The sequence below is a fragment of the Anarrhichthys ocellatus genome, unplaced genomic scaffold, assembly GCF_004355925.1.
Source record: "Anarrhichthys ocellatus isolate YVR2014 unplaced genomic scaffold, GSC_Weel_1.0 scaffold79, whole genome shotgun sequence".
Taxonomy (NCBI): Eukaryota; Metazoa; Chordata; class Actinopteri; order Perciformes; family Anarhichadidae; genus Anarrhichthys; species Anarrhichthys ocellatus.
This window is the reverse complement of record NW_022280109.1, coordinates 684,373-709,734: the sequence shown is the minus strand read 5'-3', so window position 1 is coordinate 709,734 and position 25,362 is coordinate 684,373. Positions and strand designations below refer to the sequence as shown.

The following is a 25,362-nucleotide window of genomic DNA, read 5'->3' as shown; positions in this document are numbered from 1 at the left end:
ACACACACACACACACACACACACACACACACACACACACACACACACCTTCAGGGAAGAACACCTGAGCTCTTGTAGTTTGTTTGTCTTTAAAGGCCCATGAGGATGAGGGGGGAGTCTTCATTTTGTCACCAGCTAGGTGGATTCACAAGCTTTAAGGAGCCAGGTCCTAATTTAACCCCCATTGTAGCATCGATATCAGCAGAGACAATGGAGATGGGAGCTAATGAGATCTCATGAGAGTGGAGACGCAGGTTTGGTGGCTCCGTTCATTAGGCGACGTGACTTTCAGAAGCAAAGGCGCATATATTTTAATACAAGTAACCGATTTTTGTAAGAAAATGTGATCACTCTAATAATGGTGAGGACTGTGTTCTGTCCCCCAGCAACCACCAACACACACACACACACACACACACACACACACACTGCACCGCTGCTCCATTCAAACAGTGTTTGAATGGAGGCAGCTGCTTTGCATTTTCTACAACTAAAACGATTTAAAGCTGTCCCTGTGTTTTGTGAGTCACCTCGTGTTGAAGGTCGCTGGCCTCTCTTTAACGGCTACTCTCTCTTTCATTTCAGTGTGCAAGGATCCACCATACAAAGTGGAGGAGTCTGGATACGCAGGCTTCATCTTGCCTATTGAAGTTTACTTCAAAAATAAGGTACATTTTACCCACCAGCCAACTGTATGTTTCAACACTGGATTCATCTTTGTTTTGGTTGTGTGATGGTAGAATGCTCCTCTTCCTGCCTTTCTTAATGAGGGGAAGAATGACATGCAACCAAACTCTAACCAGGGACATTGTCATACATTGTAATCACCTCCACCACCAGGCAGCCCTGAAACTACAGTTTTAGGGAAATATCTGTTGAATTAAAATATGTGGAACATATGTATTTTTCCACGAAGATTTGACCATTAGTGCAGTTCCCGTAAAATCCTGCCTGATCAGAACAGGCTGAATGTTTGGCCTGTGGTGTCAGACAAACAACTTCACTCGGCTTCCTTGACTCCTTGACACCTAAATCCACAAACACCTGGTAGGCCACCTGGACCGGGGGCCCACAACTAAAAGGACCCCAAAAAGCTATAGATTTAACATCGTGTTTCGATATGAGAATAATTGAATTATGTTACTTTTCTAACTCATTATACCCCAAAATATCTCACAAATGGCCCCCACTTGGATGAAAAATATGGAAGTTGACTGTATACTACTTACTGTGTACAAAAACATTGTATCTGACTGAGAAATGTTACTCACAAACTCTAACAATTCAAATATGATTTATTATTATTCATGAAACTATCCAGCATTAAATTAGAATGGAAAGCTCCACCTTGAACAGAGTGAAGTACAGACAGACATTATCAGCAGTACTTGCTGATAATGTCTGTCTTTACCCATCACTTGAAGTAAACATTTAAATGCAGCACTTTTACTATGCACTATTAATAGTCTTACTATGAATAGATGTATTATTAAATAAGCTATAAACTGAATTCAGAGTATCTATGATTCAGTCAGTGTCTGCAGGGATTGCCTCCCTGTCCCTTTTTAAAGGAGGGGACACCAAATGGTAGAAAATCAAAGTGGACTTCACTTCAAAGTTCTGCATTTAATTTATGTTTTCTTCCAGCATGACAACAATTCTAAAGCTGTGTCTTTGAAAAGGTCAAGTCAGTCCATAAAGTGGTGTATTTGCATCGTGTGCTGCAGGTTTGCAACACAACTTGAAAATGTCTCATAAGGCATTGTTAAACTTTCAATTTCAGTCATTCTGGAGAACCAGAAGGACTTTGTAGTTAGCATCTGAATGCAGCATAGTGGTGTTGATGCAAGAACATAATGTTGGTTAAGTCGTGATGGTGACCGTTCTCCTCTTTTCCCTCTCTGGGTGGACCACCACTTCTCCTCAGGAAGAACCGAAGAAAGTCCGCTTTGATTACGACCTGTTCCTCCACCTGGACGGCCACCCGCCTGTCAATCATCTCCGCTGTGAGAAGCTCACCTTCAACAACCCGACAGAGGAGTTTCGTAGGAAGCTGCTGAAAGCTGGAGGGGTAGGAGTCCGAGGGGGAGGCGGGACTTGAGTGACACTTCTTAATGCAATACTGCAACTTGTACTGCAGCCCACCCAGGAGGAAAAACTTTCATCTCTTTTTGTTCCAGGGAAAGTCAATGGAGTTCAGTTCTATGTTATGAAACACTCATGCACAGCTCATTCAGTGTCACACATGAATACAGTTCCACTCGACCTGCCTTACTTCAGCCACAGTAGATCTGCTGTTTTTACTGATTAATTATGAACATCATTGAAGAATAAGGCTGATCATATTATTATTGTCAACATATCTTATGAAAAAAACTCAAACGGCTGGCTCTTAAAAGTCAATGATTGGAGCCCCAGTCAAAAGACGTGCTTCCAGTGGAATGACTTTGTTTTGTTAGCTGCGTCATATTACACTGCAGGAGCACCAGCATGACAGGCTGTACACTTACAAACCCAGCTTTGAAATGACCTAACCACAGGTGATGGTAACTGGGCCAAATACAATACACCAGTTTTCACCTTTGTGGCTATCAATGTTGCAAACAGGACATTTGTCAATGTCGGTGGTCAGGTGACAGTCTAACATATTACACATGGCACACGTGGCCTTTGATGTGTGAAACAGGACCTCTGCCCTTTCTTCTTCAATGTTTCTAAGATTTGATTTTCTGAATGTGTTTGCATGCTTTTAGATTCCAAATATTCCAGTGGACTAATAAGGAGGCCGTAATGCCGGTACATTAATAGCACAATCATGTTTTTCTGTGTAAGGAGTACTGTTCAGACCTGAGAAAGCTGCTCTTTGTTTACCTCGAGCTCGCCACCACAGCTGTTCACAAGAGAAGTGTGACTGTGCATGCCAAATGTCATTCTGTTACAGTATATGAGGTGTAACTTAACCACTCCTCTTATCGGTTCTCCTGCTCTGAAGAGGCTTTATTGTTTGTTCACTGAGTCTTTTGTGTATTTCTTTATCATTTGATTTTAGAACTGTTAAATTGTTAAATCACACAGATTCCAGTGATTTTCTTTTGCTTTAGTATTGTTTTAAGAAACTTATACAGTGCAGAATAAATTACTACAAATTTAGCATCACTTAGATCAGCTGATCGCATCACTAAAGCTCTCTATGGTTGTGGGTTTACCATTAGTTGCATCCAGGAATATCCTGATAAGGATTGTTTTGGCCTCAATCCCTGACCTTTTAATATCGGTATTGCCGATACCAAGTCCAATCAAATGCTAAATGTTGATTAAATATTTATCAAACACCTTTAACTAACAGCTGTAACTAAATTCGACCCCAATTTGATCCAAATATCAAAAGTACCACAAACCCGGCAACAGCCATGCTTTAGTTTGGCCCGACGTCAAGCTGATATGACCTGCTTCCTGTTTGTCATTTTAACTGGGGTGAGCGACAAAAAAATAGAAGCAGCTAACTGTGTGTTAAATCTGCATTTTTTTTGTGGCTTACCCCAGTTAAAATGTCATTACATTCCATTAATTTAGCTGACGCTTTTATGCAAAGCCAATCATGCAAGTACATCAACTTCAGCGAACATGCTGAACTGCTTTAAATGCTACATTTAGAAACGATGAGAGATAGAGAACGGGTTCTTTTATGGGATAATGTGCAGTGTGAACACATGACTTTTCTCCACAATGGTGGAACGAACTCCCCATTGACATCAGGACAGTAAACCGTTTAGATTTTGTTGAGTAGGAGCAAGGGCTCAGTGGTAATGGCCAGTAGCAGAGCGTATTGGACAGGCTGGTTTGACAATGTCATTGATGTACGATTGCCCTGGGTCATGCGCAGCACAGTAGGCAAGTCGGTCGGTCGGTCGAAGATTTGTGCTGTCAACTGTCTTTCAGACCGGGGAAAACTATTATTAGTAGAAAAAGGCATGTGAGCGAATAACAGAGCAGGGGACCCAGAACGTCACCCTGAGGGACCCCGCTTGTTCAAGCACAGATTCTCTCCCTGTAAGTGCTCTCTCCTTGAGGTAGGATGGGAAAAGGGAGAGTGGAGAGTCTGAGACTCCCAGTTCTTGGAGGGCGGAGAGGAGGATCTGGTTCATCATGTCAAAACACTGCTGAAAAGTGTAGCAGGATGACGGAGGAGGAGAAGACTGCTCTTGCAGTGTGGAGTTCCTCTGTGATGGCGAGGAGGCCCGTCTGAGTGGAATGGCCCGCTTTGAAACCAGACAGGTGGGGGTCAAGAAGGTTGTTCTGGTGGAGATGTGCAGAAAAGAGGGACATCAGCACATTCAAGTGTTTAAGAACGAAAGAGGGACTGGTCTGTAAATCTTAACATCAGAAAGTTTTGACTGAAGGTTCCTTTAACCAAATGATGTTTCACGTTCACACATTTTCACTTGCATATGGAGAAAAAAGCTCTCAGTGTGGTAACGGAGAGCAGTGGTGCAGTACAGAAATGTGCAGTACAGAAATGATCCATCAGACTTTAATTTAGCTAATACCTATCCATTGAAATCTGCCCCCATATGATCCTTAGGATGGGCTCAGGACATCCCTAGTTGCTTCCTCAGCGTTTGGTTCAGTCAGTCTGTTGGTCCCCTGCCAGAGGACCCCTGTAGTCTGGAGGTTTTATGACTGGAGCTAAGTGCTCTTTATTTACTTTGGCCTGCACCTCCTTCTCAGCCTCAAAAAGGCTGACATTGACCATATCGAAACTCACATTATCTATCGTGTCTCATCACATAAAGATCTGAGAACATTACTTTGAACAATTTCATTGAATTCAAAGTTTCTTTACCAAACCTTGTTCCACTGTTTTGGATATTAATAATGTAATGAGTATTTGGCTTAGCTAAAAATCTTTTGTATTTTAGAGAATTAAACTGTAAACTTTTGTTGTCCTCCCTTTAACAGCAACGGGATCCTCACAAACGAAGTTCAGAAGACTCAAAAGTAAGATTTCCACCATGCTTTGGGGCTCATGAATGAACCAGGCTTCTCTAAAGATGATTAACAACTTGGACAATTCTAGAAAGTGGCACAAATAGTTTGTTGTGTAATGATAGCGGTACGTTTATCCTGGCTGGGAGATTTACCGTCCCAATACAAACACACTGAAGCAGCTGTGCTGTCTGTATTTGCATATTCTGGCCATCGGTGTAGCCCTGTAATGACTGCAGGATATTCCAGCAAAAACTTTAGATTTTAAATGTGTGATGAGTAGACACTCTTGGCAGTGAAGATGGGTGTGCACTAATTAGGTTATACTGGACAACTTGTAGTAACCGTGAACAGTTACTGTACTTTTAAAACACTTCTATTATTGGTTATAATTGGTGTTTTGACTTCTCCATGTTATTTAACAAATGTGTTCCAAAACATCTTTGCTGTTGAATTTGCAGTTTATGCAGGTGATTTAAAGGAAACTGCTAAACAAACTTCATTCACTTTCTTTTCAAAGTGAGGTGAGAAGATCATCATCAGTGTCAGGTCTGTGTGTTCACTGCAGTGCTGGAGTCAGGATGTGCTGAGCTTAGCTTAGTTATGTGCTGAGCACAGTGTTAGATAGGTGGATTAAACAAAGACGTTACACGTCAATTGAAGAGCTTCGGAGGTGTAAGGTGTGTTTATGAACTTTGGACAGAGCCATGCTAGCTGGTTCTCCGTGATACCAGTCTTAATGCTAAGCTAGGCTAACCACACCCTGACTCCAATTCAATTTTTACAGTTTGATATCAACTATTTTCTTATCTCACTGTCAGAAAGGAGGTGAATAGGCGTAAGGAGGTTAATAGGCTTTTAGATTTGAATTGTAATGCCAAATAGCAGACATGCCATGAATGAATATAGAATACAAAAGGAACTGGTTTAAGTCTTTGCTACTGCCTCTCAATACTGTAATCTGATCTAACAATACGTGAATACCAAGATGTCAGCTTTTAATACTCAAATCCTTTTGGATCTCATGAAGTATCAAAAACCTTTAAGTTTCATACCCAGTCCAACTTTTCAACTTTCAAACTGTACCCCAACGACAAATCTTTGAATGCTCTGATGATTTTGGTTTGCTGCTGTTCCTCTGGCAGGTGATGGTAATGCAGGAGGGCTCCACCTCCCTGTTCGCCCAGCACCTGAAGCTGCCTATGCTTCCCAACAGCTCACTGACATCCACCATCTCTGATCCAAAGAAGAGCAAAAGCTTCCATGGCTCAAAGGTCAGTGTTGTTTCCAGGTACCTTCTCCTCTGCCTCCACTCTCGACCCCACCCAGCTCTCAAACTTTTCACCTCTTCAAAGGATCCAGGCCCTAATCCCCCACACATTGGGCAGGTTCAAAGACCTTTAAGATATTTAAACCCAGGCATTTCAAAGAGATCCAACTTTTGCTGAAGCAAACTTTTTGTTGGCTGCCGCTCAGCACTGATTCAGAGACATGCTGTGAATCTTTGACCTGGGGGTTAGACAATGCCCATATTTTGCTCCAATGTCCTTTTAAAACTTCTTAAGTTTTAGACAATAACATACACAATTAGTAAAGGGAATCAATGAGAAAGATGGGGAAGAGAGAAGGCATACATGATGGGCCTACAGGTGAGAGATGAGACATCTCGTGCACCACTAGATCATGTATGTCAATACGCCAGCATGTTGTTCCCATTATGTTAGTTTTAGTCCCTTTAAATAGTGTCATTTAGGAGCCAGGTTAGGAGAGGCCCATTTCACATGGAAACAGTTTCCAGTCTAAACACAGTGTGTGTGATGAATTACTTGTGGAGCAGGAGGTCACACACACACACACTCAATTCAAAAGTAGTGTATCGCACACTTTTATTGTAAAAGTACTGCTATATGAACAAAAGTGCAATAACATTTGGTTCACGAGATGCAGGTAGCATGTTTTTCATACTTTGTTGGCATCTTATTCTGAAAACCGGATGTTCGTTTAAAGAAACCGGATGTTATCTGACGTTAATCTTTCCGCTAACTTTCAAAGTCCTTCGCTCGCTCCCGATATGTGCCGTTTGAATGCGTTTACCGTGAATTTCAGCATATAGGTGCACTAAAGTGTAAGTGTCTCCTGACTTTACCGCAGCGATGTCCAGTAGTCTCCAGGGAGAGCAACAGCTGGTGCAGCTTCTCTCTTTATTTCTGCCCCCCCCCCCTCGACCAGAAGCGGAAGTCACCTTTTCTCTATGGCAACCCTGAAGGGACATCATATCTCCAATACAAAACGATAAACATGAGACAGTCTGTTACAATAATAATAAATTCAAAATACTTACCTGTTTTTTTTTGTTTTTTTGTTGTTGTTTTATTATTATTATTATTATTATAACCCCTTCAGGGATTTACATGAACTTGGGTCACCTGCTAACCTGCCAATGTCACGGTGCTGAAAGGTCTGTTAAAAAGTGCCACTTTAGTGATCTCTTCAATGTTGATGGCAGCAGAGGCACTAAAGCAGGTTTATGTTGAGGGAGATAGGTTCACTGCTGCGGAGGAGTCCACTGGAGTTCAGAAACGAGCCGACAGCTTTACACCCTGAGGTCCCGGGGTCACACAAAATATAGGTTTCAGAGGTGGTTGGCCCAAGTTGTGACCCCCCGTCATCGTCTAGACTGCTTTAATGGCTTTACTGCATTGATGAAATATTGACACGGGGGCTGGAGGTGAGACCCAGGGACAAATGGCCCCCGCCGTTAGAAGGAATGCATTTCCTCCTTTCTCCACATTGCCCTTCGCTCCACTTTTAAGGGTGCACATGTGGCTGCTGAAAAGGCCCCCTCACCCCACTGAACAGCACTGTTCAAAAGAAGTACTGAGTTTGCTCTTTAAGCCCATAGATGTGGACTAAGAAGACCCTTTTTTTATAAGAATAGACCTCTTTTCACAGACGGTAATGCCAAACTACAGGGTGGCATGTGTGTAAGAGGCAGAAGATTAATCTTCATTTGACCTTGCTGCCTGGTTTTTGCTCACTTTGTTGTTTGGTACTATACATTTTAGAAGTACTACATGAAGTCCAAAGTCAACACAATACGAAGAGCAAGAGGACAACATTATCAGGAGTCATGTTTCTCCTGAATGCTGAGATTTAAACCCAAAATGTTTTTCATATTCAGGGTTATTCAGTTATTTTTAGTGGCACTTACTTATATCAGTTATTATCACAGCAATACAAGCCCATACCGTCCTCAGACGACAGTATTTCCCAGTGGCTAATTATCTGCTTGCTCTTTTATGTTTGCCCTCTGACCTAAAGTGGGATTTCCCTCTACCCCGCTCCATAATCCTTTGAGCTGAAGTTTATTCTTCTGTAGCTTATATGATTCTGTGTAATTCTGCTCTAACACCCTAAATGTTGGGTGAAATTCCTTCAGACCTGACTGAACTTGCCATCATGCAGTTCGTACGTCATGATTTGGACCACGAAATCTAAACCTGTTGCTCATCGTTGAGCCTTTTGTTCTGTAGGATGGGTTCATACAGTGATGGATCTTTCTCACGTGTTGGCTTTGATTCACAGGACGGCTCCAAAGGAAGCGGTATCACCCTTCTCACCACCGCCACAACCAACAGCACCAACAGCAGCAGCTTCTCCAAACTCCACAAGCCCTCCAAGGACCACAAAGACAAGCCTCCAAAAGACTTGAAAGAGCCCAAAAGTGCCTTCAGAGACTCTGGCTGGGAACCCAGCAAAGCCCCCAAAGAACCTTCCAGGAAACCCAAAGAGAACCAGCCACTTAGAGATATCAATCCTAAAATGGGCTTCAAGGAACCCAAGTCTTTGTCCAAGGAGCATCGGACTGAGGGGACGACTCACGGGTCAGCGCTAAACAAGCGTCTGTCAACCCCTGACGGGGACGATCACGTGACCAAAAAACGTAAAAAGGGATTTGTGGATCCAGCAGGGAAGCAGACGTCTGGGTCAGACGCTCAACATTTGGATAAGAATCTCTTGAAGGATAGATCGCAAGTGCGAACGAGTAAACTGCGACCGGAAGGTGACGAGGCAGACCGCAGGAAGGTGTCGACACTGCCGCCATTCCAGGAACTGGTGGACCCCAATGACTCGGATATGGAGGACCAGTCCACCAAATCAGATGTAAGTAGAACGTCTTTCTAGTTGTTATCAAAACCAAGAGTGTAAGAGTTCTTAAGAGTACATTGGACTCACTGATTTGAGCTTTCAGGCCATTTTACGGAAAAAGTAGTGAAAGGAGCGGTTGTGGACAGCAGTCCAGTTCTTCCAAGGCTTTGAAGGGGATGGTTTGTTGGTGGTCAGTCCTTCCTTGGCGTGGAAGCGCTATAAAATCAAATGACCAACAGAGAGAGAAGCTTCTGTCATGGGGGTCCGGTGGACTACACAGGGCTGGGCAGGGGAAGAAGTGGTGGCCGTCATTAACTACTTCTTAGCTTAGCGTCATTAGCTGCATTCATCTGGGTGGCCAAACAGGAAGCGGACAAAACTGGAGTAAGAAGGTTAAAAGATACAGTTTTGTTGCCCTGTTAACAGCAAGTGTTTTCGTAAAGGAAGTAATTGAATATGGATGTGGAATGTGCTCAAGTATTCCTCTCCAGCTGCACATCAAGAGCACTTTTAGAAAACTTCATGTCTACAGTGGCTGCTTTCATGAATAGGCTGACATTTGACTGGGTTGCCTGGTCCACGCACATTTGGTGGAGAACCTCCCCATGAAGACGGACTGTTTTAAAGCCAAATAGTCGACAAGAAAGGTTTATGGTTTTACAACACCTGAGGAGAAAGGGAAGACGCGGCAGTGAATAGCCCAGAGTTCCCCTTTAATCCTTTTAGTTTTGAGAGAAGAAAAAGGGCGAGCGTTTGTTGGAGAAAGGTCTTCGTGCTTTGAGCACTTTTCTTTTATGCGATGGTGTTTTCATTTCTATTCTCTAAAGCTTGTATAAAGCGTGGGTCTTTGTCTATCTTTCTCCTTAGGGGCAGCTTGTTTAGCCAGGGGAGTTATTACTTAGCACTAGCAGAACCCGTGTTTTTGTCTGCGCTGTATGTAAATGCCTTTTAAAGTTTTCCCATACCGAGGCTGGGGGTCGGCCGGTTGTAAAGGGGATGTGGGTTGACAAATGCCAGGTGTTTGATCCTCCCCAGGCCAGCGACTCCGGTGGGCGAGCGCCGGGCCGACACAGAGCGCCACTCTCATTTCTCATGTGACCACTTGTTTGATCTCGGTGTTTTCCTCCGAGCACCGGGCCAGAAACAGCAGAAGGGAGGAAATGTGGAGTAGGTGATGACATGAAGGGAGAGCAGGCTGGAGCAGTAGCACGGGAACCTGTTTAGAGCACTGGATGTGGGCACAGGAGGAGGGATCCGTCACCTGCACAGGTTTGTGTTTAAAAAAGCCCAAATCCACTTCCTCACAGATGCATGCTTTGTAGATGGCTTAAAGTATTTTTATCCGACTGATGTCTGACACTCAGAAACAACTTAACCCTTTAATGTTAATCCAGTGAGGTTTTGTTTTCTTCATAGAGCCTATGGACGGTAATAACAAAACATGTTTTTTATTTTTTATTTTTTAAGCCTTTACCAAACTTAGTCACCATTTACAAGTAAATGTGCATGTTAGCAATCTGCATGTATTAGTCTCCCTTACAGTGACAAACAGATTATTTATATTGAGAGAAATTATGAATACAGCACTTCAGCTATAACATGGACAATAAACATTTTAAAAGATAAATAGAAGGGTCAAATAAATACAGTTAAGGTTATATGACCTTAACTTACAGTGAAAAGGTCTGGTTTTAAAATCCCAGTAGCCTTTGGGTTTCTCTGGGTGTGGGCTCACTGGAGTGCCAGAGAATGCTCAGTCAGGTTGAGGAAAGTACAGCACATGTTTCAGCTACAATGACCTAACAGCTGAGAAAACCATGAAAGGGTTAACCGCAGCAAGACTGAAAATGAGCCGATACATTTGTGTCGCCAATCACGACATGTCGGTATAAATGAGTTGGCTGTGTTTGAATGAATCTACAGTGTCAAACTGAAACAGTTTTGTTTGGACAGCCCCTGCTGCATCAGACAAGCACACCGAATGCTCTTGCTTGGTCTTGTTTGCTGGCATTTCTTGTTGGCCAGCCTAACTGTGCCAAGAGTTAAGAGAAGAGGCCAGATCAGTGCCGGCCAACCCCCGGCTAAAGACCATTTATTGTCTTTGAGGAGGGCAGCTTGGGCGGCTTTGAGCAAAGCGGGACAAAAGCCCTTAAAAGGAGCGGTGGTTAGATTTATGGCCCTGTGAAGAAGCTGTCCCATAAACCAACAGACCAGCTGTGTGGTGTTTGTTGGCGGGAGGTGACAGCCATTGAAGTCGCTCTGCCTTTTGTCCTCGCGTCTCTCTTTTTCTCTCATGTTTCTTCTGGAAGTCGCTTCTCGCCACAACAAGTACATTTTAAACTCCTGTTAGAATGACATGTTTTAAACCCACATCTCTAGTTGTTGTGCGTGGGTCACAAATACTATCCCACTTACTATGGGAAACTGTACATGTTGGGAGACTGATTCTACCACGGTACCTGGTAGCTGTCATATCTAACAGCCTCATCCTCACTTTGAAAAGCTTTGGCATCTTCTTTGCAGTTCTGCTACATTTTACAATCTAGGATGTTTTAAATGGACAGAATTAAAAACACAACACTGGAGCTGTTAGAGGTGTATATACCGGTTCTGCTCTACTTGGCGGTGAAACATTCTGATGGTAACAATACTGCTGACAATTTCTCTTACATGAATATAGACGTTTTCAGAGGGCCCCTAAACACGACACAGCACTTCTGCATTGGTTTTGCATTTTGCCACAAGAGAAGTCCTTTATTTCCAGTCACATAGAAGCAGAAGAACCAGAGCAGGACCAGAACACCAGAGTCCTGCTCTGTCTCTGTTCTTCACGTCACTGGCCAAGAGGAAACTCGTGGTTATGTTCTTCTTTGTTAGTGAGATTGTGGAGGTGCAGACAGGCAGGTGGTGCTAGTGACTTGCAAGAGCCCAACATAATTGTGCCACAGTCCATTATGTTCTACGGTTCTACCTTTTGTAACTATTAACACCCATCCTTTTGGCACTTGAAAGTAGGAAAAAAACATTTTGTGACGGTCTGAGGACTGACACATTATGAATAAAGGGAGTTCATGTGATTGACGGTCGACCATCATAAACACCCAAAGAAATCCGAACATGAAAATATGAAGAATCGAATCTCAGACACATTTCAAGTCATTTCCACCAGCCGTCTTAACTTCAACTTTAAATGAACAACCTGCTTTACTTTACTATGTTTTAGAATATTTGATGTCAATTTCAACAAAGTTGCAGTATAACTGTTGTTAATTTTATTAGAATCCAAGGCAGTTTTGGTGCGACATCATTTTACTGTATTTGACCTCTAATAGTGATTTTAATTTATATCATATCAATACCGAGTACTGTGACTGTTTTGCCACAATAATTAGATACGTCAGATCCTTCCTAACTATAGGAGAACAAGTCTTCTTGGTTTTCTGGCACATTTCTACTGAATTCAGGAGACTGATGGCCCAAAACAACTTTCTCTCAGTTTGCTCCGCTGTGTGCATTTTGATCATGTTGATCATTTCTCCATTCAGTCTGTCATGTACTGTGTAGCGGTGTGTTGTGTCCTTATTTCTGTCAGATGCTGAGAGCTCTGTTTCAGAGCGCTGACACTATCTCCTCCTGGAATACTGATGAGGCCTGTTTGTCTCACACACAACACTTACAAGCAGCATTTATCTTCACGATCTATTCATCTGTCAACTATTTTCTCGATTAACTGATTCGTTATTTGGTCAATAACATGTCAGAAAATTGTGAAAAATGCTCTTCCATCCTGATAACGGTCCAAAACCCAAAGATGTGTTTACTATCATAGAGGATGAAGAAAAGCTGAAAATATTCACGTAAAATAAACTGCAACAGGGGTGTTTTCCCATTTAGGCTTAAAAACAAATGAATCGATTATCACAACAGTTGACGAATGGACTATTTGTTGCAGTTGTACTTCATTGTTTCCTTATAGTATTAGTTGTAATCAGAAATGCAGTAGAAAAATGTAGGTTACTGTTGTGTTGGTTGTCGTCCTTCTTGTTAAATGCCATGACATGTGCTCGACCGATCCTGAAAGCACCTGAAACTTTGAAACATGTAGCATCTCCTCCTGATGTGTCCCCACCGTGGAAATACAAGCAGAACCTGTGGCCGGTGTTTTGTTTGGCTCCTGCAGTAGAGTTGGAGCATGACCATTTTAGGGCAATATTGATTGTGTATGATTTTTGCATCAATGTGATTTATCAGTTATTTCATTTGCAGGCTTGGATTGCTAAAAAAGCTCAACGCACTGCAACGTCAGAGAGTCTGCATTGAATAAAACAACACATACCAAGCATTTAGAAACGGCATAAAGAAAACAGGCAAATACAGAAATGCTGCCTCTTGATTAGTTAACCTTCATGCACTACGAGGGCTTGGTGATAATTCAATATCATTTATTGGCTTTCAATGTAATCGTATATATTATTATTGAGATATGTGATAATATCAAGCATAAACTAACTCTGATTTCTCAGAAACTGATTAAAATCAGTGAAATCAAACCATTGTCTGAATCTGCATGTGTGTGCATGCATGTAAACATCGTCAGTGTACAGCTGGAATTATTTGTGCTTTTTTTCTTCCTCTATAATTTCATAAAAAACTTAACAACTTCAGTGCAAAAAGGAACTTAACTACATGAGAAAGTACTCCGTACTTTGCATTTGTAAAGTACTGAGTATAAGGAGGAAGCAGAAATAGGCTTTAGCATGTGGTTATTGCATATAAACTATTATTGTATTGAATAACCAGAAAAGATGCTGTATCTTGATATCTAGATATCAAATGACTTATATCGTGATAGAAGATATTTGAGGTTTTTGCACTGTGTCCTCTATTTTTGTCGCTTACGATCTGGCAGCTTGTCGCTACGTTTGTATAGAGGTGGACGCCCAGAAACGTCCTTAACACAGCAAAATGAGACCATCCAGAGAATCCATGTGACTTGCTGGGTGTGTCCATTTCATGTGCACACGTGTCGGCTAGTGTGAACTCATTGTTCCCCTGAGCATGCTTGTTGTAATTTACGAGCTGCCCACACATCTAAAGGTCTGTTTAAAGTGGACTGTCTCAAAGTGATAAGAGCTGGCCAGTGTCAGACAGACCACACAGCTGCTCACTTTAAAGCTCATTTTATCCACTCTTTCTTTTCTTCCTATATTGTGGATGGAACAAGACAAGAAAAGCATACTACTGAAAATGTATCTCCGCTGTCAGCTGCCAGTGTGTGTAAGCTCATTGAACAAAGCAAATGCACCGTTGCCTATAACTGATAAGGAATGTCATATGCATAGTGTGTTTCTGTTGGAACACACGTTTCATGGATTATTTCCTCCTGTCATCTGGGAGGGTCATCAGGTTCACAGACTTGCAGAGTTGTGTGCTAATATGAGACGGTGTGATCCTCGTCATGAGATAAGTTGACATGGACAGGGGTCAGGGTATCTGCAGGTCTTGAAAGTCACAAAACGTTTTTAAAAGTCATTTTATTTCCAAATTTAAATATTTTTTATTACATTAGTTATAACTTCTCTGATATATCTGATGGGAGATGTACAGATATAAAGGTGTAATTACTGCTAGCTACAGTAGTTAGCGTCAATCTTTGCAAAAACTTAAATTCTTTTTTTTTTTAATTACCAAAAAAATCCATATCATCGTCAAAATATGTATCATGATATATGCTGTTTATTAAGTGTGTCCAAAAAAGGAACATTTGTATATTAGTATACACCAGTGGTGGGCCAGCAAGGCCTTCTCTGCTGGCCTAAACAGAATCACAAAGTTAGAGCTATTTTATAATTTAATATTTTTCCTTAAATACACTACATGTATTGTAATATTTTCCCCATTATCTTATGTTCTCATTGCACAGCTACTGTCTTCCTCAGTTGCTCTGCTTCCAGTGCAGCTTGTTTTAAGGAGAGCTTTTATCCAATCAGATTTCACCTCTGTGTCTCTAGGTAAGAACAGAGGCCAGAGGCCTGCAGACTCACAAGTGCATCCATGTGCAGTTTAAGTGAATGGGGACGATATTGTTGATTGTCATGGTGTTCAACCAATCAGATCTTTAGTTTGACATGTTGGGCGTATTCTTTGACGTGTCAGAGCCTGCTAGCTGGCCTAGCCATACGTGATTGGTCAGTGGGCTAGCCTGACTTGTTGGGCGGTGACAATCCCAATATCTGCTGTCTCTGCTGAGCGGACATTTTCAGCCTCAAACGCATTAAAACGTATTCAAGAAATACAACTGGGGAGGCTCGACTGTCTTCACTGGCGTCCATGAATCCAAAAGGACTTCTTACTGGAACTAAAACGCACGGATGTACTGAACAACCGTGAGATTAAACTCTTTGTTAACAAAGAAAGGAGGATGGACTTTGTCTTTAAATAGTGAACAGCAGCTCTGGTAAGTGAACTGCTTTTGTTTTTACATCTGCAGTAGCTTTATATGCTTGTTTATATATTATTATTTGTACAACTTGTTTTTATGAATACGGATTTTTGTTTGGTTTTATATGTGATAGGAACTATTGTTAGGTCCAATGTTGCTCTGGGGACACATTTAGTCGGTGCCAGTGTTGCCAACTTGGCGACTTTCTCGCTAAATCTGGCGACTTTCCAAACCCTCATGGCGACTTGTTCTAGTGTTGTTGGAGACTTGTCTGGTGTTTTGACTCTGACGTTAAAGCGCGTACGTTCTGCACTCACAGGTCACTCTCACAGCAGCCTCGCGCAGCAGTCCCAGCTGCAGTCAGAGCAGAGGAGACGCACTCTCGGCGTATTCATGTATCTGCACTCTGCATGTGTATTTATAGGTGTTGAGCTTCATTTTTACACGAAACAAATAATAACCGTAGCTGTGTTTCAGCTGCAGGACAGCAGTGAAGGCCCAGGTATAACATGCACGGCCCGCCACTGGTATATACTACGACATAAAAACGTGGTAAATATTAGTAGAACAAACGTTTACTTAAACAGAACCAGATTTCAATAAGTAATTGTTGTGTTGGGACCTCCAACCAGCCAGAGGCAGCAGGAATCAAACCCCAGGACTCTCACGTGTTGGGTGGTAGACCTGCCGAAAAGCTGACATGATGACTATTTGAGTGCAGTCACATGCATGATGGTCGATGTCGTGAGCAGTTTTGAGTTTCAGCAGTGTTTGTGTGTAGTTTGCTGCATGTTTATAGCACATCATTTAGACTCAGTGATTTATGGTGCTTGATGGAGATCTGAGGCTCGAGCACTAAAACTGGCCCGGCTCTTTTCAGATGAGGCCAGGAGCACAGCAACAGTGTAGATCTGTTGGATGTCGGCTTCAGGCCCTGAAACGCTATCCAAAGTCTGTTATGCTGGCTTTCTACAAACAATGTGAAGTTTCCAACCCCAAGATAGGATGACCCTGACAACATCAGCAGGCGTATTCCCTCCCATAGACCAGACCGCCATTGCGTCATCGATCGCCAAGGCCGGGCCACGTTTTGGGCAGAGAACATCACATTAGGAGAGAAACAGGAAGATGCCCAAAAGCTGTTGTGTAGCGTGTTGTGAAACATATAAACAGATGAGTCCAGATCTGATCCAGGTCATAAGACCCATGAATACCGTGGCGGCTTTAGTCCTCCTTGTTTGGCTGGCAGGCAGCAAATCATTAACATATTGAATGTGTTTCAGTCACACACTAAATAATCAGCCATGAGAACTTGGACTTCTGGTGGACAGAACGTGGAACGTTTCTTAATATATATCATTGCATGAAAGTGGTCAAAAGTCAACATTGCAGATATCTGCCAAATGATTGGATGCTGTTGTTCACAAACTGTGTTGATCAAATATCGGTCTGCTTCATCATGTGTGTTTTATTTATCTCTGTTTGTTCTCTCTTCTCCCTCCCAGTCCGAACAGCCCAGTCCAGCCAGTTCCAGCTCCAGCTCAGGCTTTGCTCCCACACACCACAAACGGCAAGGTAACTATTTGGAACACGCTTAAGTTTCAGCTGATCTCTTGTTTATCGTCTCTTTCAGTCAGAAATGGTCTGCATAAAGGTCCAGTGATCGATTCCATTGCTCTAGAAATCATTTAGGACTGGAACTAGTGTAAGAGGGTCAGGTGAGTCTAGAATGTGGGACTTGTTCTACTTCTTTACTTGAGGGTGACCTCTGCTTGTGTGTTTGTAATTTTCTCTGCATGCAGTGGTGGACTTCATCATCAGGAAAAGGGTGGCTATTCCTGCCACCACCCACACAGGTAACCTTTCCTGTGAGCCCCCCGTCACATCTGCATACGATACCACCCTCCAGAGCACCCATCACTGCTGATCCAGCAACCTGTGCACATATGTTCTCCTGCTCTCTGTGAGGTCATGGTCCTTTCATCACCATGGAGCACTGTAGTTCATTTTGACTTAATCCCACATACACTGTCCTGCTGCCAGAAATACTTACCAGAGCACCAAATGTGAATAATAATCCGCCGCTGAAAATAGTTCCCAACAAATACCTGATTTCCTCCTGTTTGAGTATGTTTGCTTTTCATAAAATGAAAGTATGTATTTGTGGGCCATTTTTAGAGATTCCTGAAATAGGAACCAATGATGACAGACAGACGGACTAACACATCATTGGTTTTGGTCTTTTTGTGGGATTTGCTGACAATAAGAAAGCTATAAAAAAAAAGCCTCATCCTTTTACAAGTAAAGAGTAAAAGTGTCCGTCGAGCTGCTGGGATCAGTTCTGCATCCACAAGCTCCACCGTACCGTCCCACCATCCCTCCTGCTCACATGACCCACGGCCTCGTTCATGTTCTCAACCGGGCCTCCACATAATAATGAAAGATCTCTGTCACAATCACACAGTGCTGGGCCCGCTGCATTCGGCCATGCAGGATCTGCACTCGGATGACAACGATGACGATTCGGACGACGACGACGACAACGACATGGACTCCGACGTGGAGCGACCAGCACACGCGCATCTCACGCACCACCAACGCAGGTTAGTGAGCCTGAGGATGGACCTCAGACACAGACAGGTCATACTCATGGGATACAGAGGTTGTAGGGTTGTTAGGGAGCAGGTTTGTGATTCTTCTGTGTCACATCTCAATGGAGTACTTTTTGAAATGCTCTCACAAGCAGTGTGGTGAGCTTGCAGTCAAAAGCGAGTTCTGCACAGGGCTTTGATCACCACATTGTGCGCCAGACGTAATTCCAAACTGGTATGAATTTAGATATGCTTTCAGGTTGGCTGTACTGCTGCAGTAAGGCGGCATTGCTAAATAGACATAACATAAATCAGCTGGTATAAGCCGCCATGTGTTTACACCGAGACACGGTATCCATTCCTTTCAAGAGCTCAGGGTTTTTCATATGAATGTGATAAAGTACATTTTCTTCTGGTATGACGTTGACGATGTGTCATGTGAAAGGTGTAGTGGTGACCCCACAAAGAATTCTCACAAAACTGCAGTTCCCTCAGCTCTCCAGAGCTTTAGTCTCTTTTCCTCTTCCTCTACCTGTCCAGCAGCAAACAGCAGCCACAGGTAGAGACTAGTTGGTGAACATAGAGGAGCGTTTAGCAGCTTAAGAGACAGATATTCAGGAGTTGGTGGAGACCAAACTTGAGCTAAAAGACAGTGAATATTATACTTATATTCATCAGATGGACACGAACACAGCTCCAAATGAATGTTAATGTTGCTTTGTGTCTGCTGGATGTTTAAATAGTCAATCTGATATGGCTAACGTGTCACGGGATAATACAGTATGTCAGATGTTGTGTTTACTGCTAGTTCTGCTGCCACCATGTGGTCAAAAACATCAATCAATGCAGCTTGATGTAGCAAGGTTACCCAAAAATATTCAAATCAGTTTTTTTCTTATCTAGAAATTAAAATACACTATCATAATCTAAAGTTGCAGTATTGGAAATGTGTAGAGATGGAGACAGCCTCACTGAACACGTGTAATGCATCTTTTGATGTTTGTCTTTCCTCCTGTGATGAACCACCCAGGGTCAGTTTGAGTGATGGCAGTGAGAGTGACAGCTCCTCGGCCTCCCCCCCATCCCGCAATGAAGCCCCGCCCATACTAAAGACTACTGCTAACCAGGTAACATGATGCTATGTTATGTATTGCTTCTGTTAGTGTTATCTCCAAGTCTCCCAGAGTGACTGACTGTTTACTTTGTCCTCTGTCAGATAGTGGAAGTGAAGAGTCCCACCAAGCAGAACAAGCAGGACAAGAACAGAAACATAGAGTGTGACAAGGTACAGCGGGCTTTCCCTCTTCTGTTTCCAAGTCTGCCCAGTAACATGTGGTAGTCTGGCACAGTACTGTATATTACACTATTCAGACTTTGTGTTTCAATGGGTTAACGTGTCAGAGTATGACATGACACTGATACAACACTTATAGAAATACTTAATAGGTTACGAGTTATTATAGAACATATATTGGTTCATTTTGGCAGCAACGTCTCATGCTGTGTTTCCAAAGATCCCAAAGTCTGGGGTTTGATGAATTCACTCAGTGTCAACATGGTATGTGTTCAATGAAGAGCTGCAACCAGCTGACCAGGAACATGTGAGACAGATACAAGGGAACACAAGGGGACACGTTGATAATTAAAGGTGTCGGTGTCGTTAGATAATCAGTGTAAGTATTGCAGCAGTTAACAGCTCTGCTCAGCAAATGCCATGTTACAAGATGAGGACTGGTTCTATGGTTCAGCACTGATGGATGTGCCCCCTTCACTCAACAGGCTGCTTATCTGAAATCAAATCAAATTCAATTAAATTAATGAATTAAAAAAACAAAATGTGTAAAACTATGTCCGTATCAAACATCATCTGAAATGTGGTGTGACTGTGTGAAAGCTAACTGCATGTAGCTGTGTGCTTCCCAGGCTTACCTGGACGAGCTGGTGGAGCTGCACAAGAGACTGATGACATTAAGAGAAGGTCATATCTTGCAACAGGTGTGTATGTCGACCTCCTGATGAACTGCTCCACCTTTTTCCTCTCCGTGTGCCTCATCTAACTCAGCTACACCTTTCCAGCATGTAACAGTGAGTCCTAGAACCAGAGATATTGTCCTTTTTATTCCACACATTCTTCTTCCTTGTGCCAACATTACCCACAATGCCAACAGTTGGGTGGTAGATGGAGGTGTGTTAAGGTTGTAGTGGTTGATGTAGCCACTCCCCTTTGCTCGCCATATCCCAAATCTTTATGACATACTTTTTAGACTCGGTGGTGTTTAACTAGATATTTTAACCGGATGAAGGATTTGTGTCATCAGACGTCTGGTTCTTAAGTTATCAGAGAGAAAAGCTGAGGAAACGTTAGCGGCAGCTCGGCTCGCAAGTCCTCCAAGAGTCCACCGAACGGCGTCGGAGAAACACAGAATTTTGAACATGAAACAGCTTCATCCAGCGGTTTTACCACCTTTAATCAGCTGGTTCATTTGTTTTGGATGAACACTGAAGGAATCCTAACTCCCATGATTCCACCCTTCTTCAGCAATCTCCGTCTTTTGCTATTGTTTTGATTGAGAGACCCATAGTGGCAGAAAATGACATATTATACGTTTAAACTTGTCTTTGGACCCAACCAAAGCTGACTCAAGTGACATCACTTGAGGACATTTATCAGACTTCACACAGCTCCCTCTGGAGACACTACTGTGTTCACGTATGCAGTAGAAAAGCCTGTGGAGCTTTCCTTCCAGTGTGCCAGTAATAGTAGCTTTTGGTCGTATGTTCCAGCAGGTGAACATACATTGTCTATGTAAAGATATAATAGAGTAATGTCAACCTGAGCAGAGTGTGTGTTGTAATCAGAGCTTCTCTGTGCTTTGTTGACATACAGTAGCCGGGCCGACCTGCATGCATTGTAGTGCACGTGAGTCCCTGTGAGCGTGGCCCACTGGCTCGCTCATGGCCGCCACTCGGCACTGCACTCAAACAAAGATCACGGCCAGTAACGCCGTCCTGGCTCACGGCCTCGTCACAGAGGTGTGATGCCCACTTATCTAAATCATAGCTATGCTCTGAATGTGTAAGTGAATGTAACATACAGTCTGTGGTAGATGTACACTCACAATCTTTAGTATCAAATTACAACAAGAAAACCTCAAATGTCCACTTTGATATTGTCACTTACATTCCTGCTTTATTGTTTTCCATGAGAAGGTTACACTGAACTGCCAAGCTCCAGATAAAAAGGATGTCGGCATGACATCACTACGTGTCGGTGCTACTAGTCAGCTCTATTGGATTAGAAGAGGAGCTGTGATCTGTTACAGGTCCACTGTAATCTGCTTCTTCATCTGGCAGCAATGAATTATTTGGTTGACTGCTCCAGCTAAGAGATTGCATGTTTCTCGCTGATATTCTGGAGGCCTATCGTGTGACGTGTTGGTGGATCTTCCCAGCGGCAGCTGCCAAGTTTTGCCTCGCTCTCCTAACGAGATGCCTGGCTCTGATAGGAGGATGAAATGCCAACCAAAACACAGCACCGCTGATCGGTGTGCACAGCTTTAACTCAGTAATCAAGCTAATCTAGCCCAGTTCACCGGCTCCGCTTCCTGCTCCAGGAGGTGGAAATGATTAACTGTCAGGCTCTCCTGCACACTGGTAGGGACCACATATGGAAGGACGGAGACCGCTGTAATGCAGATGTCTTTGGACAGAGGGGCACCACTTTGTTTGGGAGCTGTTTCAGTTGAAAGGAATCCTAAACACCAATGAAAATAAGCAAACGGGCCAAGCAGAATGAGAGAGGTGACGCCCGAGTGTCTGACTTTGATCTGACCCGTCGTAAATAACGCCTGAAATTTTTCCCACATTTTTGAGAACTGTACCTCCACCAAGATATATGAGAGGGTGTTCCTCGTAATCCCCAGGACTCCCGTTTCCACCAGCGGGTACCAAGTCTGAAAGCAATAACACCTGCACAGCGTATCCTCTCTCTCTCTCTCTCTCTCTCTCTCTCACTCACTCACTCACTCTCACAAACACAAACACAAACATGGGATTCAACAAGCCAATCAGACTTGGCTCCGCTTCCGATGTTTACCGCCCACAGCTTGACGGCCATCTTTGCAAAGGTGCACCATATTTTTCACGCAAGCCAATGAGAGCAGAATGGGCTCTTTTTGTTCGGGAGGGGGGTTTAAAGTGAGACGGATGGTGAATACAGGTACTGTATATTCAGACAGACAGTGTTTTTGAACATCAAAGCATGTAAACATGTTCTAGTAGAAACCCAAAATACATGTATGAACCTGAAAATGAGCCCGATATTTCCCCTTTAAGATGTCCTGTGGTAGTTTCATATTACGGTCTACCACTGCCTTGTTCTGCTTATGAATTCTTCTGTTACTGTAAAGAACAGAAAGAGGCTCACTGTGACATTCTCTCTCTTTAGTTAACCATAACCTGACAACTTGTGTTTTCACCCTGCTGACACATAGAAAGGGTACTCATTGTGTTCTGTGTTCTCCAGATTGTGAACCTCATTGAAGAGACCGGACACTTCCACATCACAAACACTACTTTTGACTTCGACCTCTGCTCCTTGGACAGAAGTACAGTGAGGAAATTGCAGAGCTACCTGGACACCTCGGGACTGTCCTGAGGCTCTGAGCAGCTGGCTGCTGGATCTCTGTCTCCATGCAGACGTTTTTGATTTTTCTTGAATGAACTCCAACTTTGGATGCAATGCAAAAGCCCCACCGTGGCTGGGTCCGGTCTGCTGTGTGTCCGGGCTGCCGGTCGGACTGGGCCCTCTGAGTGAAGAGGTGGTCCCAGAGCCAGGTGTTGTGGGTCATGAGCCCTGTGGATCAGGAGATCACCCAGAAAGCCTTCAAACTTCACTTGATTTCTTAGAGAGAAAAAAAAAGAAAGTGGTTGCTCTTAATGAATGTGCTTATTGTTACCATGTATGTTCCTTGATTTGTTGTTCATTGTGACAAATGCATGGTCAGCATTGCCTTACAACATTGTAGGTCTTATTTATTGACTTTAGTGTGTGTGTGTGTGTGTGTGTGTGTGTGTGTGTGTGTGTGTGGGTAATTGAAATGGCAGAAAAGTAGAGAAACCTCAGAAATAGACTTTATTGAAGCACTTCACAGCAGGCATGTCTGTATCTGTGTGACAGTCGAGCATCACTGAGGACGCTGGATCTGACTTGAATGGAATGTCACCTCTGAATGGTTCCACTGGGATCAACAGCAGCAGGTGTGAAGGTGACGCTGATGACTTTGTATTGCAGTCTGTTAAAGGAGCAGCCTTGCAGAAAGCACTCCTATCTAGTGAGGTCGACCTGGAGTCAGTGAAGGGGAGTGGTTTGGTAACGACAAGCTTTTCATAAAATAACACGGGGCATGGTCTGGGTCGGGTTTAAATACAATCCAGTAGCCCCAATTCTGAAAACCAAATTTGTGGTTTTGAGTTCTGACTGGTTAAAAATATCCCAGATGCAAGCAAACAGCACAAGAAGAGGTCCAGGTTTCTGGGCTTCCCCATTGGTTTGTGGACTGCCGTTCTGAAGCCTTGAGTTCCGTGATTTCGCTGTAGCCATCTTGGATTACGGCCGTCGCCATGTTGTTTTTTTTGCAACCACAGGACAGAAGTTAACATATTTGGAATGCGGAGGAGTGACGTAGAGACGCCTTATACGGCTCTGGTAGCAGCAGAGACCTGTCAATCACAGTAAGCCCCGCCCTAAAGCATGCCCTGTTCTGCTAAATGGACTTCTTTTTGCAACCAGAGGAGTCGGCCCTGCTGGTCAGTAGAGAGGATGCAGGTTTTAAGACAATGGAAGTGTGCACCCATGACATGTAGGTTTGATTCTTACTACAAACCAGAGCTAAAGTTGTGACAGAGAAAGATCCAATTGGAATCTCTGTACAAGTCAACTTGTCTGGGGATGACGGTGCACGTGTTCCATTTCTCTCAGACGCGTTCGTGGTGTCGCTCGGTCGTACACAAACCCTGCTGTTCACTTTCACGCCTCCTCACACCCGGCCTCGCTGCCTACGGCCGCTGGGATTGTTGGAGGGTGTTTGAGATTGTTAGACAATCCAACTAGCACGTTGCTTCAAGATGCTGAGGCCTCCAGTGTGCAGGAGATACTCTAGCTTTGCAAAACTGTGTCTGATTTAGAGGTAGAAACATCAAGTCTTCGGTAACTACTTAAAGCTCTTATGTGTAGAATTCTATTTTGTCCCGCCTGCATTAGAATAAAAAACAACACTAGTTGTAACAAAATGATCTGACCAACTGCAAACAGAAACATTTAAAGGGAGCATCATGACATAATGTTCTTCACATGTTGGCTTTAAATCCCCACATTTTGGTTTTGTCCTCCTACAGACAGCTCTTGTACATGACAGACTAATGCGCACATCTGCATCCCCACAGGCCAAAAAGCTTAAATGACAGAAATGTTTTCCAGCTGTAAGGATTGGAGCACCACCACATCATCTCATACAGGTGCAACATCATTTGGTCTTTTGGTTTTTTAATTCCCATGTTTTGACTAAATAAAGAGCAACCTGCTCATCGGCTGCAACTTAAAGACTGCTTTGTTACGTTGGCTCATTTTCTGCCGACATCATCAACAGATCCAATTGGTTTAAGACCAATGTTTATCTCCAGAATACGATTGAAGAGACGTCATCAATATTCCATCGGGAACATGATGTAGAACAGACCCAGCCACCCTCTATGAGGCTCCTGTGTTCTGCATATTTTTGGTACATTTTTACAAAGAGAAGGGTAGTAAGCTGACAGGTACTGTTACAGTGTAAGAGGAAAGAACAATCTTATTTATTTAGTGGGTGTTGGAGCTGTTCAATCAAAGCTTGGTAACAGAAGCTACTTTGATGACGTGATGTTCAGGACGGTAAACAGTGGAGGTTCTTTCCAAATGACCTGAGAGGGTTTTTCTCACCCTGCGTTCTGTCTTATGGTTTCTTGTGTATTTTGAAGACATACAATAAACATTCTGTATGATGTACAGATGACTTATTAAAGCCCTTGTGGGTGAGCTTTTTTTAGCACAGGTTTTTATCCTGCTTTTCTTAAATGATCCTTTTTTTCTGAGGCTGTATATATTATTTCACGGTGCACAAACCGTGGTGCACGCTCAAGGACCTCTCAAGGTTGTGC

At 43.2% G+C, this 25,362-nt stretch overlaps 1 protein-coding gene across 1 annotated transcript; it reads left to right on the top strand.

Annotated features, from left to right (window-relative positions):
• Nucleotides 1-494: 494 nt before the first annotated feature.
• Nucleotides 495-23,780, top strand: mllt3 (MLLT3 super elongation complex subunit; the record flags this gene model as incomplete). The annotated part of the gene is made up of 12 exons (XM_031874260.1): nt 495-668; nt 1,928-2,071; nt 4,960-4,998; nt 6,132-6,260; nt 8,572-9,150; nt 17,083-17,152; nt 17,380-17,433; nt 18,042-18,180; nt 19,199-19,295; nt 19,385-19,453; nt 20,092-20,163; nt 22,694-23,780. Coding segments are annotated over 12 exons (1,698 nt in total), but the record flags the coding sequence as incomplete, so codon positions are not given.
• Between the last annotated feature and the right edge of the window lie 1,582 nt (nt 23,781-25,362).